This window comes from Siniperca chuatsi, linkage group LG8 (assembly GCF_020085105.1).
Source record: "Siniperca chuatsi isolate FFG_IHB_CAS linkage group LG8, ASM2008510v1, whole genome shotgun sequence".
In the NCBI taxonomy this organism is placed as follows: domain Eukaryota; kingdom Metazoa; phylum Chordata; class Actinopteri; order Centrarchiformes; family Sinipercidae; genus Siniperca; species Siniperca chuatsi.
In genome coordinates this window covers 23,789,318-23,808,446 of record NC_058049.1, presented here as the reverse complement: position 1 = coordinate 23,808,446, position 19,129 = coordinate 23,789,318, and the positions used below count along the sequence as shown (strand labels likewise).

Genomic DNA, 19,129 nt, shown 5'->3' with positions numbered 1-19,129 from the left:
AGGGAAAAAATCTTAACTTAAGGTCCTCTTACTTGCCTTTTCCGGAGCTTTCAATCACATCTCAACATTTGAACTGTCATGGCTGGGAGCCATTGGACAGCCAAAGAAAGACCGAGCCTCAATAGTGTAATAAAGTTAATTTAATTAGACGAATTATGAATTTTTTATTTGTCAAAAGTCATTTTAACAATGCCAAAGTAAAAATAAGCACAATTAGACAAAACATTTAATAGCTTGAGATTATAAGATAATCAAACAATGGTCTTGAGATGGGTCTCAAATATTGTACATTTCTAATATGTAAGTGAAAGTTTTAGTATGATTTGGTGCAATTCAGTTAAAGTACATTTCTTTGGCAAATAAACTAAATAAAGTATTGCCACCACAGTGAAGGTTGAATTGATTGTTTCAATTTTCGAACTGGTCTGGTTTGCATTCACAAAAGGCAAAACTCAAAAATTGCAAACAAAAGCCATGTGGTGGAAATGTCGTTCGATTATTGGTCATACAGTCTGCAGGTAAAAAGACAACTAACCCCTCCAAATTTCTACCTGGATATTGTACATCATGGAGCACCATATTTCAACTTTGACCTGCAACCAATGAGATAACAGCTGTATGAGACGTAGCCAGAAGCGACGCATTCAAGCAGGGGAGGTAGAGAGTGATGGAAGAAAAACATATTCTGTGTTTCACAGTTCCCTGAACTCTATAACACAACATTTAAAAACATACCATGATCTCGCCAGGAAAAGTAATGCATGGCGAAATGTCTGCAGTCAGATGTGGCTACCACGTTTGTGAATAGGCATATAGTTTACAAACTGCTAAAGTTAGCTTAGTGCACTTTGATGACTTGCGCTGTGCTTTGCCTCTGCAAATGTCTGCACTATGCGCTGCGCCCTACCTCGCGGTGAGCAAAGAGAAAATGTGAAGACAGCTTAAGTGTGGAAAAACCGGACACTGATGTTAGCACGTTAGCTATCTTAGCTTAATCGACCGAACAACAATAACCCATAAAATTACAGTTCTGCATACTTAAACAAAATAAACAACAACTTCTAAAAATCCCTAGGAGATTAAGATGTGGGCCAGGGTCCAACATATCCGATGGCCCGGGGCCAGTACAACTTTATGCAGGGCAAGTTGATTGACCGGTCACTGGTCTGTCCGGCCCAGCGGCGGACTGGTCGCTAATGAAAAGATGGTCACTCTTCTTTAAGAACAGAGTGGACGTGGGATCCCAATATTACCAATGTGACATGTCGAAGGTAAATTCATGTTCAGAATTTCTGTAAATTTGCTCATTATAGTGTTTAGACCCAAAACGTGACTGTTATTGAGGGTGTCATCTCATATAGCAGTCTAACGTTAGCCATATTATGAGACACGCTGAGGTACTTGTGGCTAGCTAGCCTTGTAGCCAGCTGCGTTGAGCTCAACAGCTACGGTACTCACGTTAATATAAAAATCTGAAAATACTGACATGATCATATCCTTTCTCCCAGTAGCCATTGTTGCTGTTTGGCACTCAGCAATTTTTTATAATCCGCTATGAGATTTGTTTTCAGCAAGAAAACAATTCGACTAACGTTAAGTCAACACTACGCTAACACTAACGCTAGCTAACATCAACTTTCACTGTAGATGTCTGTCTAATGTCGAGCACTGTGGGTTTTAATAGCATCCCTACAATGTACTGGACTATACTCTTTGATTGGATTAAAATATAAATATTTACCTAATGTCTTATAGTGTAAGGATGATTGAAATGTCATTTTACAGTAAGTGTTGCAATATAGGCCCCTATAGTTATTAAATGATGTAAAAAATGGGTTATTTTAATTTTTGGCTGCCAGTGAAGATACACAAGGGGCCAGTAAAACTCTGATGTACTGGCCAAGTGGGCCAGTGGGGGAAAAATCTTACGTTGGACACTGAGTTGATACTTAGATGACAAGCTAAACGTTACCTAAAGCTAGCTAGCCATATCCTAAGATTATCATAGATAACGTTACATTAAACACCACCGCACAAAGTAACTCCACTCAGCCATGAAATATGTAGGTTGTGCAACCAACTGGCAACCACTGGAATGGAATGAAAGGGCGGAGGGGGAGTATGTCATCTAGTGGCTGGATGTTATTAATACCACCTTTAAGTTACTCTTCAAAGAAATAAATGTAGACTGACTGAGTTTCAATCATAATGGGTGATATTTACGTTCTTCGGGTTTCCGTGAAAGTTTTTTTTTGTATCAAATTGTGGCCATGAAAATAAAATCAAACTGTGAGGTTCCTGCAGATCTCTCAAGGTGAAGGAGGATGTGGTAAAAAGGAAATTTTGGTAGTTGTTCTTAAATGGGTTTCACGTGCACGGAGGATGCACATGCGCACACTCATGCACATCTTCCTCACTGAACATTGACCTTAAGTTGCATTTTATGTTTGACATTTTAAAATGTCTTAAAAGTAGAAATTTGAGCTTGTGGAACACACTGCAAATGGAGAGCATTAATGTTTTATGGTCCATCAGTTGATGGAATCTTGGCTCTGCAAAGGAAGGAGTGAAGAAGAGAAGACAGAAAGTGCGTGACAAGAGCTGGAGAGAGACATACAGGTGCTTCAGTTCCCTCTGTCTCTGTTCCCATCACTGCTGACAAACTAACACAGCTGGGCTGGATAATCCACCGAGAAAGTACTTGGAACAAAGTGGATATAAGAGGTACCATAAAAAATAATAATAGAGAGAAAGAAGAAGAGGAAACCCCTGAGAACACAAACACACAGCCATGTATCACTCTGTAATCTGTGGACTGACACATCTCCAGTGGTAGCTTTAAAGTAAAGATGAAGTATCGCAAGGTTACAGCTTTCTCAGGAAATCTCAGAGAAACCTGGAATTATGTATGTTGGACTTATTACCACACATGTTCCAGATTTATTATTAGTAAGAATTATAGTTAAATACACATAAGAGCAAGTGTCCATTCATGGGATCCAAGCTGTTGACATTGATTGTGTGAGAAGCATTCAACGTTCAACACAAATTCTGTCCCACAACACAGTCCTATGACTGGGGGTTAAAAAGTGCCTAATTTACTTACTGCAATTGGAACAGTTACCACTTTGTCATGATGGCGATGCAGTTTTGTGCATGACGTTTCTGTGCGCCTTTCTACATGTGACCTTTACAAGAAATGTTGCTTTATTCTGTTTTTGGTAACCATATTTAACATCGAGCCAGGGACAACAGATGACAACAAAATTAGCCTTCTAGGCAAAGTTCTGACTCATTTACAGTTTTTAGCCATGTTAGTAGTAGCAGCATGGCTCTATGAATGGAAATGTCTGTCTGTCTGTCATTCAGTCTGTCTGTAATTCTGTCCGCCACCTTGGTCATGACTGAAATATCTCAATAACATAACGACAGATTGCCATGGAATTTGGAGTAGGCTGTCATGTTCCCCTCAGGATGAATTCTAATAACTGTGGTGAACTTTTCATCTAGGTCAAAATTGTCAAATTCTTTGCTTTATGACCAAATACATTCCCATCAGCCTCAGCTGTACTTTCAGTTGGTTTAGCAAGTGTTAGCATGCTAACATGGTAAACATTATACCTGCTAAACATCATGTAAGCATTGTCATACTGCGCATGTTAGCATGCTGATGTTAGCATTTAGCTCAAAGCACTCTTGTGTACAGCCTCACAGAGCAGTTAGCATGGCTCTAGACTCTTAGTCTTGTTCGTGTTTCTGTTGATCAAAGAGCATTTCCCCAGTAAATAAACTAGTGTGTTAAACTCCTAACTATTTTGAGGTAACACTGTTTAAATGTACAAGTCAAATGTTCTTATAAGCACTTCCATATTTATTTCAATATCCTGCAAGATATGCCATACGTGTAACTTGTAGCACGCAATGTCATTACCGTGTATTTTTTAGGATATTTCAGCTTTCCATGAGAGAAGCAGAAAAGTTAACAAACAACACAAGGTTAAGGCCCACCAGCTGAATCAAGAATCCAGTTGAGCTACAGTCAACAAGTGTCTAATCCACAGGCTAATATTTGGAATGGAGCCTCTCCTACACTAAAGCCACTGCAAATAAACTAGAGAGTTCCTTTCAAAGGGGATATGCTTTGAAATCTGCTTCTCAGCCTACTGGACTATAATATAGGGTAAGGAAACAAAGAGCAAGCGAAGGCATTTTGAAATTGAAATATGGGACTGGCGAGATTAAGTAGAGAGAGAGGGTGTATGATAAAGAACTTCAGAGCTTCTGAGATTAAGAGAATGACAGACCAGCAGTGAGAGATTTAAAAAGAATGACTGGGAATGGAGGAGATCACCAGAACATCAAACTAAGGTTAAGACATAATAATATAACTGTACCCTGAACTTTCAGTTTAGGGTCGAATAAACAAAGAAAGTACATGAAAATCTACACTAACGCAGATAACATGATTGGCACATGAATATATGTTGAAGTTCTTTCTTTCTTTGGCATTGTTCTATGTGGATTTGAGAAACATCACATTAAAACATGGTTAGACAAATGCCCCTCTGTCTTTCCCTGGGGCTGGTGTAAATAATGACATTTTCATTTTTGGCAACCTCAATTTCTTGCCTTGCAAATTGAATCGTACATTTATTTGATCCTGTGAAATTTCAAGGAATGTTACATACCCTGGTTCATTTTGTGGGCATTTGAAAAATTCCAGTGGGCAAACAGCGTAAAGGCCTGGTCTCATTAGCACATTAAACTGAAATTTCAGTGAGTGAAATCAATTCATTTCAATGGAATCGACTACCTTGCTTAGCCCACAATCAGCAAATCTGCTTGTAGAGGCGAAGTATAGCCACATAGTTTTCGCACCTAATTCAACTTTGGTGAACTTTTACATGCAAATTTGCAGCCTTGACAGTGCTGACTTGAGGAAATTGAGAGAAGCTATCTGTGCTGCACCATCCAATTTTCTATAACCCTTCTCCCCTGGAGTGTAAACTAATCTGCTTAGCCACCAACCTAGCTACCTCAACCACCAGGCTTCCAGCCCCATCTGCTTTCAGACAGAAAGCAAAGCAAATTTTTGCCTTGTGTTATTCGCACAAATTTGACTGTGGGCTGTTTGTGCTGTCCGTGTTGATTCGCCCTAAACAGCCAATATACCAACTGTATGTTAGCTGTACGCTAGCTAGCAAGGGATGCACTGACTGTGTTTATGGGAGTGTGCCTGTGTGTGTGTGTGTTTGTGTACAGCTTCTGACTGATCTCAGAACTCACCTGAAACTCGTCACGTTGTCAGTTTGTGAAGCAGGCACTTAAAGCCAAGGGATAAGCACAAAGTTTTTGCCCAAGTTGAAACCTTTTCAACTCCCACGTACGTGACTTTGCGCAGCCTTGGGTGAATTTGCATAATACTATCCCTAATGGCATCACAGTCTCATGCACCATTGAATCAGTCAAGTTCCAGGAACTTTCTCAGATTGATTTCAAAAGATGTTCAGGGAGTGAGTGAAATCAATATAGAAATATAGAAAATCACTAACTGAAGCAGAAACAGAAAAGTTGGTGCATCAGAACCAGTAAATTGATCACAAATAATTAATCTAATGCACTGAACAAAGTGGTGATATTTAACACACTAAACATTTTCAGTTTAATACCACTTCGGAGAGGTCAAAACTGAAAGATGCTGGCAAATTCTTGGAAGAGACATACTGTAACTGTGTAACTGTGGTTGAACCCAAATTCATTTGCCTCCTTTAGTGTAAATGTCAATCTCTCAAAACAGGATGCAAAGCTTGTTATTGCTTATAATGACCCACTTGTATCTGTGTATGTATTTGTGTGTGAGAAAAAGAAGGTGGCACAAGAATGCCAGTGAGATTTGGCCCAGGGAACTGGCACCAGGCACCATCATCACTATGATAAGCTGATGACTGAAACGTGTATTTGCGCGCTTGTGTGTGTGTGTGTGTGCGATGGGTGCTGAGTGATGTCAAAGTACAGTTGTCTCCTGTCTGGCACAAACCTGATGAAACACGTCATTTCATATAAATGTACAGAATTTTTTTCATCTAAATATAGTGAGCCCTTTTTTGGAATGAATGGCCCCTCTATTCTGTGAAGTTTCTCAAACACACAACATCTTGATGCACAAGGGAAAAGTTCCATTCAAAGACACTATAATCTTAATTTTAAAAACAATAATGAATTATTTGTTCACCATGATGGTAGCCTGAAAATCAGACTGAATTTCCATTTCGTTTAATTTCATTATTCAGTCTGACAATTTCCTGTTAGCCATTTTCTGTTAGGGTTGTTATTTCACTCTAACCACTCAGTAGCGACATATGCAAGTCCACTCACAACAACTTGGACAGCTGTGTCAGCATCATCCACACTTCTCTGTCGGCATTTCTGGCTCTGGCACATGTAGAAGATCCCCATAATCTCGCCTATAATCTCTGATTGGCCCGGTTGTTTTTCAGTCACACTAGCAGACCTCTTTGAATAGCTGAAACAAACAAGGCTTTAATTACGGATTAATTAACTCTAAAATACAAAAAGCTCAGTCTAAATGGGGTATGTTTTGGTTAAAAGTTCATTTTTAACCTTGGAAACAGCAGTTGACAAAACAATCTCACCTCAAGGTTCAGTAGTAGCTGTTCTGGAGCTTTTGGTCATATCACATGATCTTCATCAGCAGAAAACGTTTGCACAGTTGTCATGGAAAGATTTTTTTTTTTCTGAGCACGTCTCACCCAACAGAGTTTGAAAAACTGACTTTTCATCGGGGTGCACGGTGGCAGAGCGGCTAAAGCTCCTGCCTCCCAATAAGGAGATCGTGGGTTCGTGGGATCGATTCCCGGACCAGACCAACATCACACAATCTCTCTGGGTGGAGTCTGCATGTCCTCCCGTGTCCGTGGGTTCTCTCCGGGTTCTCCGGCTTCCTCCCACCGTCCCAAAGACATGCATGTGTAGGTTAATTGATAACTCTAAAATTGCCCGTATTGAATGAATGTGAGAGTGAATGGTTGTCTGTCCTTGTCTGTGTCTGTGTTAGCCCTGCGACGAGTTGGCCACTGTCCAGGGTGTACCCTGCCTAAGGCCCAAAGTCACTGGGATAGGCTCCAGTCACCCGCGACCCCTAACGGGACCAAGCGGTAGAAAATGGATGGATGGATGGATGGATGGACTTTTCATCCGAACAACTTTCAAACGTTTGCCACTTAGCGCTAAACACGAAGTGTAGAGGAAAAGTCAGGAGATCACCAATGTCATTAGGATACATCCTCTGGGAACAATGAATATCAAAATGAAAATTTTGTGCCAATCCATCTGGCTATATATGGTACAATTTTAACAAAAATCACCTTTTTTACCAGATGACCAGAAAGAATATGTTCCAATTTTGCGCTATTTATCATTTTGCTGCCCCATCAGTGTATCAACAGCCCTGTGCTAGTAAACCACACATTAATGGCTTCATCTCTAAGTGAAGTAAACTAAGAAGTGAAGCGAGAGGTTGGGTACATTCACAAAAGACCTCTGTTGCAAAAGACCTATTCATGTAGATTTGTTTAGAGTTTCACTTTGGCAACAAATGAGCAGGTCAGTGACTTAAGTGGGTACCAACAAGATCAAACCTATTACACAATCAACATGCACAATATGTCTAAGACTCAAATGCCGCCGTTACATGCCACCAGTCATGTTGTGAAAAGACTTTACATTTCTACATGAAAAAAACGTCTTCAGTCCTGTAAATTGCTATGTCAACACAGCCATGGTATGGTGCCACACTGTTTTTACACTGCAGGTATTACCTACAGTTCAGGACTTAAAGGACACTTGGACTGTTAAAACTTCCCCATCCTGTTTAATTCACTGTAAATTTTATCTGGGCAGATCACATGAATAATACTGAGTGCCTGCCAACTTTTGCAAAGAACGTGTCAGTGTGTGTAGCCGCCGGCACAGGCTTGATATCTATAGACGGATTATTATAATTGGCTAATCTGTATTCAGAAGCTGTAATGTACCTCAAGAGGGAGAAAGGAGAGGAAGAGGGAGGTGGAGGGTTGGAAAGGTGAGAGCGTGTAAAGAGAAAAACAGACAGAAAGGCAAAAGAGAAAGAAAGCAGAGATTGAGAGAGGAGGTAAACAGGCGGTGGGGGTGGGTGGGGGGTGTGTGGGGGTGAGAAAGAACGAAGATAGTGAAAAGAAAAGGACAGTGATAATGTTTCCACCAGGACTGCCTGCGTGAAATGGAAGTCAAGAGTCTCAGAGAGGGAGAGTGAGGGATAGTTACAGCAGAGAGAGGGAGAGGAGATGAATGGAGGAGGTGAAGGAAGGAGCGGAGGTGTAGGAGGAGATGGAGAAGCAGCATTCCTGACCGCACAGTTACAGAACGGGACGAGAAAGCAGTTAATCTGAAATCCAGATGCCTTAAGGACCAACAGAGGGTCAAACTAATCTACACACACACACACACACACACACACAGATCATTCCATCCCCTCTCTCGCTCTCTCTTTCACAGACCTCTGGACCTCGGTGGCTTTACAAGTCAGCAAACATCCACAGGACTAAAACATCAACTGGATACTTTTTTACGCTTGTTTTTCTTGTAAAACTCTGACTTTCCAGCCTGCGGTCAAAACTAAAGGACTTGTTTTTGGGTCTATTTTGTATTTAAACTGTTTTCCCCTTCTGGAGGAATTTCCAGGTGAGTCTCTTGTGGTTTTTATAATGTGAACTTAAATGCTCCCAGATGTAAAAGTAACTTTAACAGAGGCTGTGGTTTGTACGTTTTCAGGACACTGTTTTCTCTGCAGATCTCTGGTTTTAATATTCAGATTCTCATTTTAAATTTCTCTTCACATGTTGGTGCAATAGCCTGAACATTTGCATGAGTTGAGTGTTATTTTCTTCCAGTGCTTTGTGCTAAACAGTGAACTGACAAGTTGATGTATGGCTGATGACAAATTGTCCTCATTTAAAACTGTCAGTGAAATAACTTGAAGTTGTCTAGGGTGTCAAAAGGCTGCAAAAGTGACACTTTTAGACCCAAATTTGTCTTTGCAACATCAAAGAATGCCATCTCACTTTGAAATCTGATTTCATACCCACTGTCATGCAGTGACAGATGTGGTTGGTGTCAGTAATTCATCTGTTGATTGACTCGTGTTAAGTGAAATTAGCAGCAGACAATGCCGTTTATTTTGCTCTACTGAGCAACTCTCAGCAAAACTGTGAGAAAGAGCTCATCTTCAAAAGCTTTTGTACTTTTCTGACCTACATGTAACCTTTTTTCACCCATATGATTGTGTTCAATGAGCATCTGAAATAGCAAATATTTATACTTGATATACTATGTGCAAGACACAGAAATTTCTGTCAAACAGCCTGTTGCTGGGAAAGTTTGTTTACTATAACAAGGTCCTTTGGTGAAGTGCATTTAAATCATATTAGTACCAATGAGCACTTCAGGCAAACAGACGCTCTATATAAATACACTCTTAAGTATTTATTAGCCACATGCAGCTTTGTTTTAATGACTAAAGGGGAGCAGCTTTCTATAATAATAAGCCAGAGGCAAAAGAAAGCTTGCTAGACTTTGCCTGGACTGTACAAAGTATTTTGCTTAAAAGCCACCTGAGCTTCTCTCCGTGCCACTGCAGCAAGCCATGCAAAATACTTTGAGAGATTTACAGCCAATACTTGGAAGGGAAATCTGAAAGGAATCTGCTCGTGAAAATAGTTAAAGCAATCAATGAACATCCAATCAGAGGATTTTGTTCCTCATCCCATATACGCAACGTAAATGAAAACTTAACTCCTCCAGGACTGCCACACACACAAACCTCCTGTTGTTGTGCAGATATATTATCAACATTCTCAGAACACACGTACACAGGAAGAGGTTTCAACCCCCACTCCAGGCTAAACTCTTTTATAATAAGTTTACTTGTATTTAGTTTACCAACAACTCACATTGTAGTATCATGAAAATAATACACATATATGCGTATTGGAAACACATGATTATAACAGAAATGTAATATTTTAAATATAAATGTTCGAATATATGTTTGTCAATCATAAAAGATAGCTGTTCATCTTGCTAAATAACCTTTTGGAGACAAGGTTGGTATCCAATAGCAACACTCCACACATTATGTTGAAAGAGATTTCTGAATGAGGATATATGGGCAGCACATGATATTACAGACGTGCATGGAAAACATGTGGGAATCATCGCTTGACATGTGTTATCTTGAAAGAGCAGCTTGGCTGGCAGTCGGCGTAATGCTTTTGACATAAAGATGTTATCTATTGGCCTCACTCAGACATTCTTGAGGGAATACACCATGTATTAAGGAGACTGAGTTGGCTTTTGATCAGTTTTAAGTGATAAGTATATAAAGTACAGACAAAATTAAAATATGCCAAGAGTCGGTAAATTATTGACCAGTGGTGTTGCATGCTAGCACTTTAGCCACATTCACGGGCAATCACACTGGACGTCTCGAAAACAAGACACATGGTAACGTTTTTCCTTACCCAAACTATGATCCTGATTAAACTAATGTGCTTTAGGCTGTGAGATATAGTATGTCCAGCTGATGAAAAACCTACCCAAAGCTCTTTATGTTGTGGTAATCACTGTCACATAACGTTAGCTCCAGGTTGTCATCAACAAGAACTTCTACCTTTTCCTCCATTTTTGTTGTGACGGTTCAGATGGATTTAGTTCATACAGTTTGATATGGCATAGTAAAAACTAGTACTAGTAGTTAGTCTATATCTCCAGGTAAAGCAGCTTTTGGTTGCTCACAAACCTAAGTGACGTTACCAGATGATGTCACATGCTATGCCATGTCAAACCCAGAATTTCAGAACTCAATCAATTCTAATGAAAACTGTTTGCTGTGAAAGTACAACTGCCAACTGTTTCAATTAAGCTTTTGGTCGGGTGTAACTGGAACATTTTTTCATGAAAAATACCCTTAGCTGTTTATCAGATGCATTTCTCAAAAGGTTTAGCCCTTAAGCACCAAATATAATGTGAATATAATGTTTATTGTTGTAAGGTACAGTACTACAGCCTTTCCTGTTTCTGCCCAGCATTCATTCATGAAATTATTTTTTTGCTTCCGTTTCTTTCTCTTTGTGACAGCATGACTTTGACTCCTTGCGTAGTTCATTCACTGATCGTGAAGACGTGGATGATTGTAAGATGGAAAGAAAGCAAGCCTATATAGAAAGAAACAAAAGAGTGAAGGACGAATTTTGGCAGGACTGAGAGAAAACCACTATGTGCCAATGAACATGTGATTTTGATAAGCAGGAGGTCGGACAGTGTAGTGCTCTGGCTCTTTCAGTGGAAGTACAGCACTTTATCTCTGTCAGGTGAGAGTGCGGGAGGGGTACCAAGTGATTTCATTGTACAGGGAAACCCTTTTCTCATCTCCTCATTTCTCCTCATCTGTTTTCTCTTTCTCTTCTTTATGTTTGGCTGTCCTCTCCTCTATCATACTTCCTTTCCCTTTCTTTCCTCTCCCCTCTCTCCTTGCATCCCCTTGCCTCCTCTGTTTTTACCGCCTCCCATTTCCTTGCCTGTGCACTCTCTGTCTCCAAAGTGCTAACACAGGAGAGCTGGTAAAGCCATTAGAGGAGGGCAGGAGCAGAAAATAACTAGCTGACAGTGTTTACCTGTGATCATCATAACCCTCGATACTGGAGACTGACTGAATGGACACCTTTATTGCTCTGTAAAGTCAAGGTAGAAGCTGTTGCAGCAACGGGTTTTAGTCTTACCTGAGCCATATTAAAAGTGTGGGTCGCTGAACAGCTGTGAGTAACACCTAATAAAATGCATCCAATATCCTTTCAACATGTCATTTCAATTATAGAAAATTTACACAGGCTATATGGGACATTCATGGTGAACCATACGTATAGTGTATCCTACGACTAATGTCAGATACTGGCATTTAAAAAATGTTAAGCATGAATTTTTATGATCTTGGCCGCAAGGTGGCAAGTCATTAGAGACATGAGGGCACAGGTTCAAGCTCTTGTGACACAAAGCATCCCTCCTGCTGGAGTATCCTTGACCTCAACAATGAATCTCGAACAGCTCTATTGCTTCTGTTCTGTAGTTGATCCTGACCTCTGACCTCCCTGTTGAGGACGCAAGAGGAGAGGATTTCCCTCTGTGGATCAATAAATGATTATTATCATAGTGGTTGTTAATGCACATACACACAGGAAATGCTTATAATTTGAGCGTGAAAGTTAATTCTTGACCTTAGTGTTAGGAACAATCCCTGTGCAATAACCCTGTGACAAAAACATCCATTGTACCTGTAAATTTACCTCATTGTTTATGTAAATATTATCACTTTTTAAATCTATGCACGCTGCGCATACTGTAGTCTTTATCCACCCGTAAATAGTAGTTTGACAAAATAATCTTAATTTAAAGATGCACTGACCTATATTTTCAATGAACAATGGTTCAAATTACTATGTGTTTGTGAAAGGTGTTCTCATTCCAGGACGTAAAATGTCATGTGACTTAAATGTCACGCTATTGTCAGCAACCATTTTCAGCAAAAACCAGCTCTAAAAACCCACTGTACACAATTTACCCAGCACTAAATGCCAAACAGATATAGCTGGCTACTAGCTAACTAACATTTTGCTAGCAATTAGCAGAACCAGATATTTTTCTCAGGAGTTGGTGGAGACCAAAAACAGAGCTAAAAGGAGAGTGACTATTGGCCTGGAAGGTATGATTACAGCACATTTCTGCTGCCCCCAAGTGGCCAAGTCAGTTAATGCAGGTTTAAGGTCCAATGACTAGCTGTTTTCAGATGTTTCAACTGTACAGTATGTCAAGGTCAACTGTTAACAAAGACTGTGAGATATGAGTGAAAGCTCCAGAAAAAAACTAGTAAGTGTACCTTGAGTTAAGTTTACTGTCAAATTTTAGCCATGCTAGCGGCATGCGAATGGTAATGTCAGTCAGCGGTCCTCCACTTTGGTCCAGACTGAAATATCTCAACCACTGGATGGACTGCAATGACATTTTGTACACACATTTATACCCCCCTCAGAATAAATTGTAATTACTTTGGTGAACTCTTTTTCATCTAGTGCCACTATCAGGTCAAATTTTTAATTTGTCCAATACTTTGGTTTATGATCAAATATCTGTACCAAAATTGACCAAACTCAGCCTTGCCTCAGATGTACTGTGTCTTTAGTGCTAATTAGCAAATGTTAGCATGCTAACATGCTAAGCTAAGATGGTGAAAATGGTGAACATTATACTTGCTAAACATTAGCATGTTAGTGAGCCGACATTAGCATTTAGCTCAAGGCACTGCCGTGCTTAAGTACAGCCTCACAAAACCGCTAGCATGACTGTAGACTTGGCTTGTAATAATGTCAACCCAGACAATAATGTCAATAACAGTAGGCTAAACAGAATTCCCATTCACTCTGACATTCACCACTGTGGTGAAAGTGTCATATTGCAAAGCCAACATGTTCTTGGCTTCCACCTTGACGACCCTAGTAGAAAAGAAACATGATTTTCTTGCCATTGACAATATTACATTTGTTATTCTTCTCACTAGTTGCCACTTGTTACAATGTGAAGATAATCTATATGTTGTAAACAACTCATTTGAGCTGAACTGTCACCACTGAACTCAACAGTGAGTCAGACTGACCTCTAGGTTAATGTTTTTGTCAGATTAGGAAGTCCAAACTGGTGTGTGTGTGTGAGAGAGAGAGAGAGAGAGAGAGAGAGAGAGAGAGTGCATGATTATCAGAACACATCATGATCCAGGTCAAATTCGAGGGCACTTTCCTCCTGTCTTCCTGTCACGAATGTCACACACACACACACACACACACACACACAGCTGTTAAGTGAATTAGCTTTCCTGTGAGGAGAGAACACAGAGATAGAAGTGGAAACCAAAAATCCCAAACTGGCCTCTAATGACTTCAAATATGTATGTGTGTTGTTTGATTCTACCTGTGAACACTTCTCTTTCTCTCCCTTCTGAGTTCATTAACTATCAGACTGGTGTGTGCCTTTGTGTGAGGGTGTGTGAGTGTGTGTTTCAGTGAGTGTGATTGTATGTAATTGGTATGTAATGTCCTCAAAGGAGCATGTTAACATTTAAATCAACATAATGAGTGCCAAACCACCTGGCACTGTAGCAAACCACAACTGCCAATGCTAAGTGGTTATTTTCCACTATTGCATTGTGTTGTATTGTATTGAATTCTGTTCTATTCCAGTATTTGTTTGAGCTACCAGAGTGTGACTTTGAGTCTTTAATCCCCAATGCTGACAGGTGATGTGTCTATTGTGTGTCTTAAAATATACACATATTCCTAGTTTCGAACATGATTATGTTGGATAAAAGAGGATTTACGTTCCACTGAGTTCCCCAAGGAAAGGTGTAGTAAAGAAAGGCAGGAGTGTTCAAACCTCTGTGACGTGTTTTATCAACCTTGAGGGCGAATAGTTTAGTATTAGGAGAACTGCTACAGTTGTCAGCTTACTCACTCATGGAGATTATTCTCACAGTTCTCTCTTTCTCTCTCAGTCTTGCTAGTGCTATCACGTGAATTGTCTTTCTTTCTTTCTCTTTCTTTCTTTCTGTCTTTCTGTCTTTCCTCATCTAATATTTGTGGGTGTACCAGCCTGGGCTTGTGTAAAGTGGTTATTGATGTACTGCATTTTGAAAGTCATTATGTAAATTTTCTCTTTCATCATGTCTAGCCAAAGTTAGAACTTAAATGCGAGAGTTAGTTATTGCTGTTTCAAGAACTCATCTGGTGTCAGAAGTCAAAAATCAGCTGAATTTGAATGAGTGCATATGTGTGTGTACATATACATACAATATGTCCATGCACTAAAAGCTTTGTGTATACTACTAGTGCTACTACTAGTAATAATACTTTGTGCTTGTGAATGTGGCCTGATTTTAGAAGTATAATATAAGAAATAGCTATCTAAACCTATAAGGAAAATAACCAGCTATTATTACCACCACCAATAATATTTTTATTAATGCGTTCAATTTGTTTTTTCACAATAAAAGACTACCTTAAAGCTGCTATAATCAGTATTTTTCTATTAACAATGGATCACATGACTACTCATATGTGAAAGGTGTCGCTTGTGGTGATGAACCCACAAATAATTATCACTCAACTCTGCACTTCCCCTCAACTCTGGTGATTTTTAGCCTCTTTTAGCTGACTGTTTTGGTTTTACGGCCCATAACTTTACTGTTTTGGTTCAAAGTTAGCGACTAGCTGGTGAACATAATGAAGCATTTAGCAGCTAAAGAGTAAGAGTCATCTATTTCCCTCAAGAGTTGTTGAAGACCAAAAAATCTGACTGCAAATCAATTTTGCTCCGTATCTGCTGGATGTGTAAAAAAAAAAAAAATAAATACATTTTTGTTTGCTAACAAGTTCGCAACATCCACTTTATAAGGTGATAATATGTCAGTGTTGGGTTTACAGCTTGTTTTCGCTGCCCCCAAGTGCCCAAAACATCAGTTAATGCAGGTGTAATATAAATTTTGTTAACTTACTATAATGTATATTGTCCTTAATGAAAAATTTCAAGGATTTGTTCTGTAGATGAATGTGCCCGGGACATAATTTATGAGGGGATATTCTTTTATTAATACAACAACCAAATTATAATTCTTCCTATTGCCCCATCCATCTATCCATTCTATAAACTGCTTATCCTGTTCAGGGTCACAAGGGGCTGGAGCCCATCCTATCCCAATGGGCAAAAGGTACAGTAGAGCCCACCTTGCACAGGTTGCCAGTGGGCCACTTCCTCTACCATCATCATCTACTGTGCACATGGATCAATAGCAATATCACTATACTGAGTTTATCAAGTACACTTGTACAAGATACAATCCACTACAACACCCCTGCAATAAATCCTCTCTATGTTTTGTTTATAATGTTAGTTTTGTTGACATAAATCTGTGCATCTAAATCACTTCCTCCCTTCCTGCAGGTGTATTAATGACGTGAGCGGTTAGACAGCCATCCGGTCATGGCGCTGTGGTGGTGCGCCAACATCTTCTGCAGGTTGGCTGCAGCGTGGTTTCCCCTGCTCTTCTCATCACTGCTATGGCAAACGGTAAATCTTCACTGCAGAAGCTTCTCAGCCAGTGGTTGCTTGACTGATAAAAGTCACTTACAACGTGACACTCGATCTACAAAAAAAAAAAAAAGAGCCAGCCTATCAGAGCTTCACTGGCTGTGAAGACCATGTGAAAAGGTTGTTGTGCTGCGAATGTTGATTCATTGGGAAACCACTCAAGTCGCAGCCATTAATAGGTTTGCTAAAGTTATGAGGCTGACGTAGGGTGAAATACACAACATAAGGATAGATATGTGAATAAAGTATATATATTCATTTCTTAAAAATGCAGTTTTTCTAAGGAAATCTTGAATTTAAGAAAAATGTTGGCTCTCAGATGCATAAATCATCTTTAAGGAAATGCTTGATGGAATTGGGCACAATGTTAATACACCTAATACACACTCTATTTTATATAAGCCTCAAGTCTATTTACTCCACTTAGTATTGATTTCTTTCCAAACTGTCAATGCCTACACAGGTCTGAACTCATCCATTTGCCTCTCCTTCTCTTCTCTTTGTCTCCTCTGCCCCCTCTTTTTTTTTTAATCCTAACTTTCTCCATCTGATTGCTTTCTGTTTTTATCCTTTCCCCTCGTCCTATCGGCCCTTTCTCCCTGCATACCTCCTCTTCTCTCTGCAGATCTCCCCCATACATGCAATCCCATCGTGCCCACGGAGCTGCAGCTGTCCAGGCGTTAAAGAGGTCCACTGTACGTTCAGGCACCTCACCACCATACCAAAAACCTTTCCTAAAGACACAGAGAGGCTCAACCTGGGGTAAGGCTCAATCACTATGCATTTGTTATCAATGCCAGCCCAAGGGGAAGAAAACTAAACACTCTACAGGAAATAGTGTGGAATGTGGTGTAGGTGATTTGTCAGAGAAGTGTTTACTTTAGCTAACAAATGGTCAACACTGCCTCTAATAACTCACAAACCAAAATGCTGAGGCAAGTGCTTTTTGGTTGGCGAGATTACTTCTTGACTGTTCTTTTAAGATCACTTTTTATGCCATGGATCCAACAGAGAAAGTACTCTCTTGCCTTAGGGGGTGGAGATCATAAAAACATATTGCTGCTTGCCATCGGTTTATCATATGTCAACCTACCTTAAGAACAAAAGAAGCCAGTTTTACACCAAAGACAGCAAGCTCATCAGTGACATAATCAGCACATAGTCTATGGTGCATTTACTATTTACTAACAACATCTGCTTTAAACCCAGAAGATAAGGGCTTAGCACCAGCATGTGGTGCTAAACTGACTCTGGAGGGGATACATCTAATCACTTCCATGTGGGTCTTTGTATTGTGGACGGAGCTTTCGCTGCCCTCCAGCACAGCAGAGAAATAGCCCAGCCACTGTTTTGTATATAACAGATTGCCTTGTCTAATAATTGGCTTCAAACAATACATATTTACATGGCAAACTACTTGGCAAGCAGCAGCCAGGGCTACACTATTGTTCACAGGAGGCGTTCCATTTTCACTGTGGGAACAGCTATCACTGCATTTCAGGTGCGTTACGGTTGTGCTCAGAGTAGCTCTCCAGCTCTTCGCTACTGGATCTAATGCATTGATGTGAGCATTTCAGTAGGTAAATGGTCACAAGAGCTACAATGCAAGGCCAAGCTACAGTCCACAGGAGGTAAAGTGTCTCCATATGCACTCTGTACTGTGGGAACAGAACTGTGGGAGCTATCAGTGCATTCCAGATAATCTTGATCTCAAACCAAAACAAAATGTATGGGCTGTTTTATACAGCCAGCCACTACAGGGACTATGTTAGAAAGGGTTTGGCAACAACAAGTATTATATCGATATTAAATTACACCACCCCCTTCAGGTCAAACTGAATAAAGTACTAGATTCCTGCAACTATTGAGCATTCTGGCCTTTGTTTTATGGATCTGTCTTTAACCATTATAAAGACATGTTGCAAGATGGAAACAGACACATGGAATATATCACTGCGGATGCACGACATAACAATCAAAAGGTTACAGACATTGACACCACATGAACATGTCTTTTTTTCAACCAAGCGCAAAAGTGCAAGGGAATGGATTAAACAGTGCTTATCTGCTCTAACGTGAGCTGCAAACATGAGCATGTCCAGCTATCGAGCTCATTATCAGCAGTAGTAACCTCACACAGTGTTACTTCCAAGGCCATGGATCGTTTCATACTATATTATTTTGTTATTTTATTTCATGTTTTTAAAAAATCCTTAACAATAGCATATCCACTGTGTAGTATTTCCCGACTTTGTGGGAGCCGGTCGTGGATGCAACTAAATCTAAAGTAAGTGTAAAGTAAGGTTAGCAGCTCTGTCGTGCTCTTTATTTAGATTTGGGGACGTTTACACTCCAGCAACCTCAGCCAGACTTGTTATCCAAGATAGCGTTACATTTGTCATATTAAAGTGCGAAAGAACAAGAAGACGCCACAACAACAGGCAAAATGGATTGACGTGGATGGAGTACACCTGAAACACACTGTCTGAGGAATAGACCCAGTCTGTGTTGTTTTGGTCTTTGCAAACTTCTTCTTCTTCCAGGGCTGCCAACTTTTCAATTTAGTTTGGAGTTGAGATTTGATGTTGGTGCATTTTATGAGTGGGCCTTCTGTGACATTACCCAGCAGCGTTTATTTCATAGATGGGGACTGTATTGAATGTGACAAACTAAATAGTTTTAACCTTTTTAGAATACATTTTTTTCTCATTCAGCCTGAACTGTATGTCTCTTTCTTGCATGTCGTGATTTCTGAGCACAGATGCAGGTGGTGACAACTTCCTGTGTGTGTGTGTGTGTGTGTGTGTGAGGAGCGTCCCAAACCCACAAGCATGGAAGAAGCAGATAGTAACAATGTCCTCAGTGCTGGTCAGGCCGGGGCGCTCCT

At 40.0% G+C, this 19,129-nt stretch overlaps 1 protein-coding gene across 2 annotated transcripts in view; it reads left to right on the top strand.

Annotated features, from left to right (window-relative positions):
* The first annotated feature begins 8,223 nt into the window (after nucleotides 1-8,223).
* The window catches only part of si:ch211-159i8.4 (matrix-remodeling-associated protein 5), a 37,158-nt gene continuing 26,252 nt past the window's right edge, over nucleotides 8,224-19,129 (top strand). For both annotated transcript variants that reach the window (XM_044204349.1, XM_044204348.1), the window contains exons 1-3: nucleotides 8,224-8,739; nucleotides 16,096-16,221; nucleotides 16,868-17,004. In XM_044204349.1, the coding sequence (XP_044060284.1) occupies nucleotides 16,135-16,221; nucleotides 16,868-17,004 (224 nt within the window). In that variant the 5' untranslated portion in view covers nucleotides 8,224-8,739; nucleotides 16,096-16,134. The remainder of the gene's footprint in view (nucleotides 8,740-16,095; nucleotides 16,222-16,867; nucleotides 17,005-19,129) is intronic.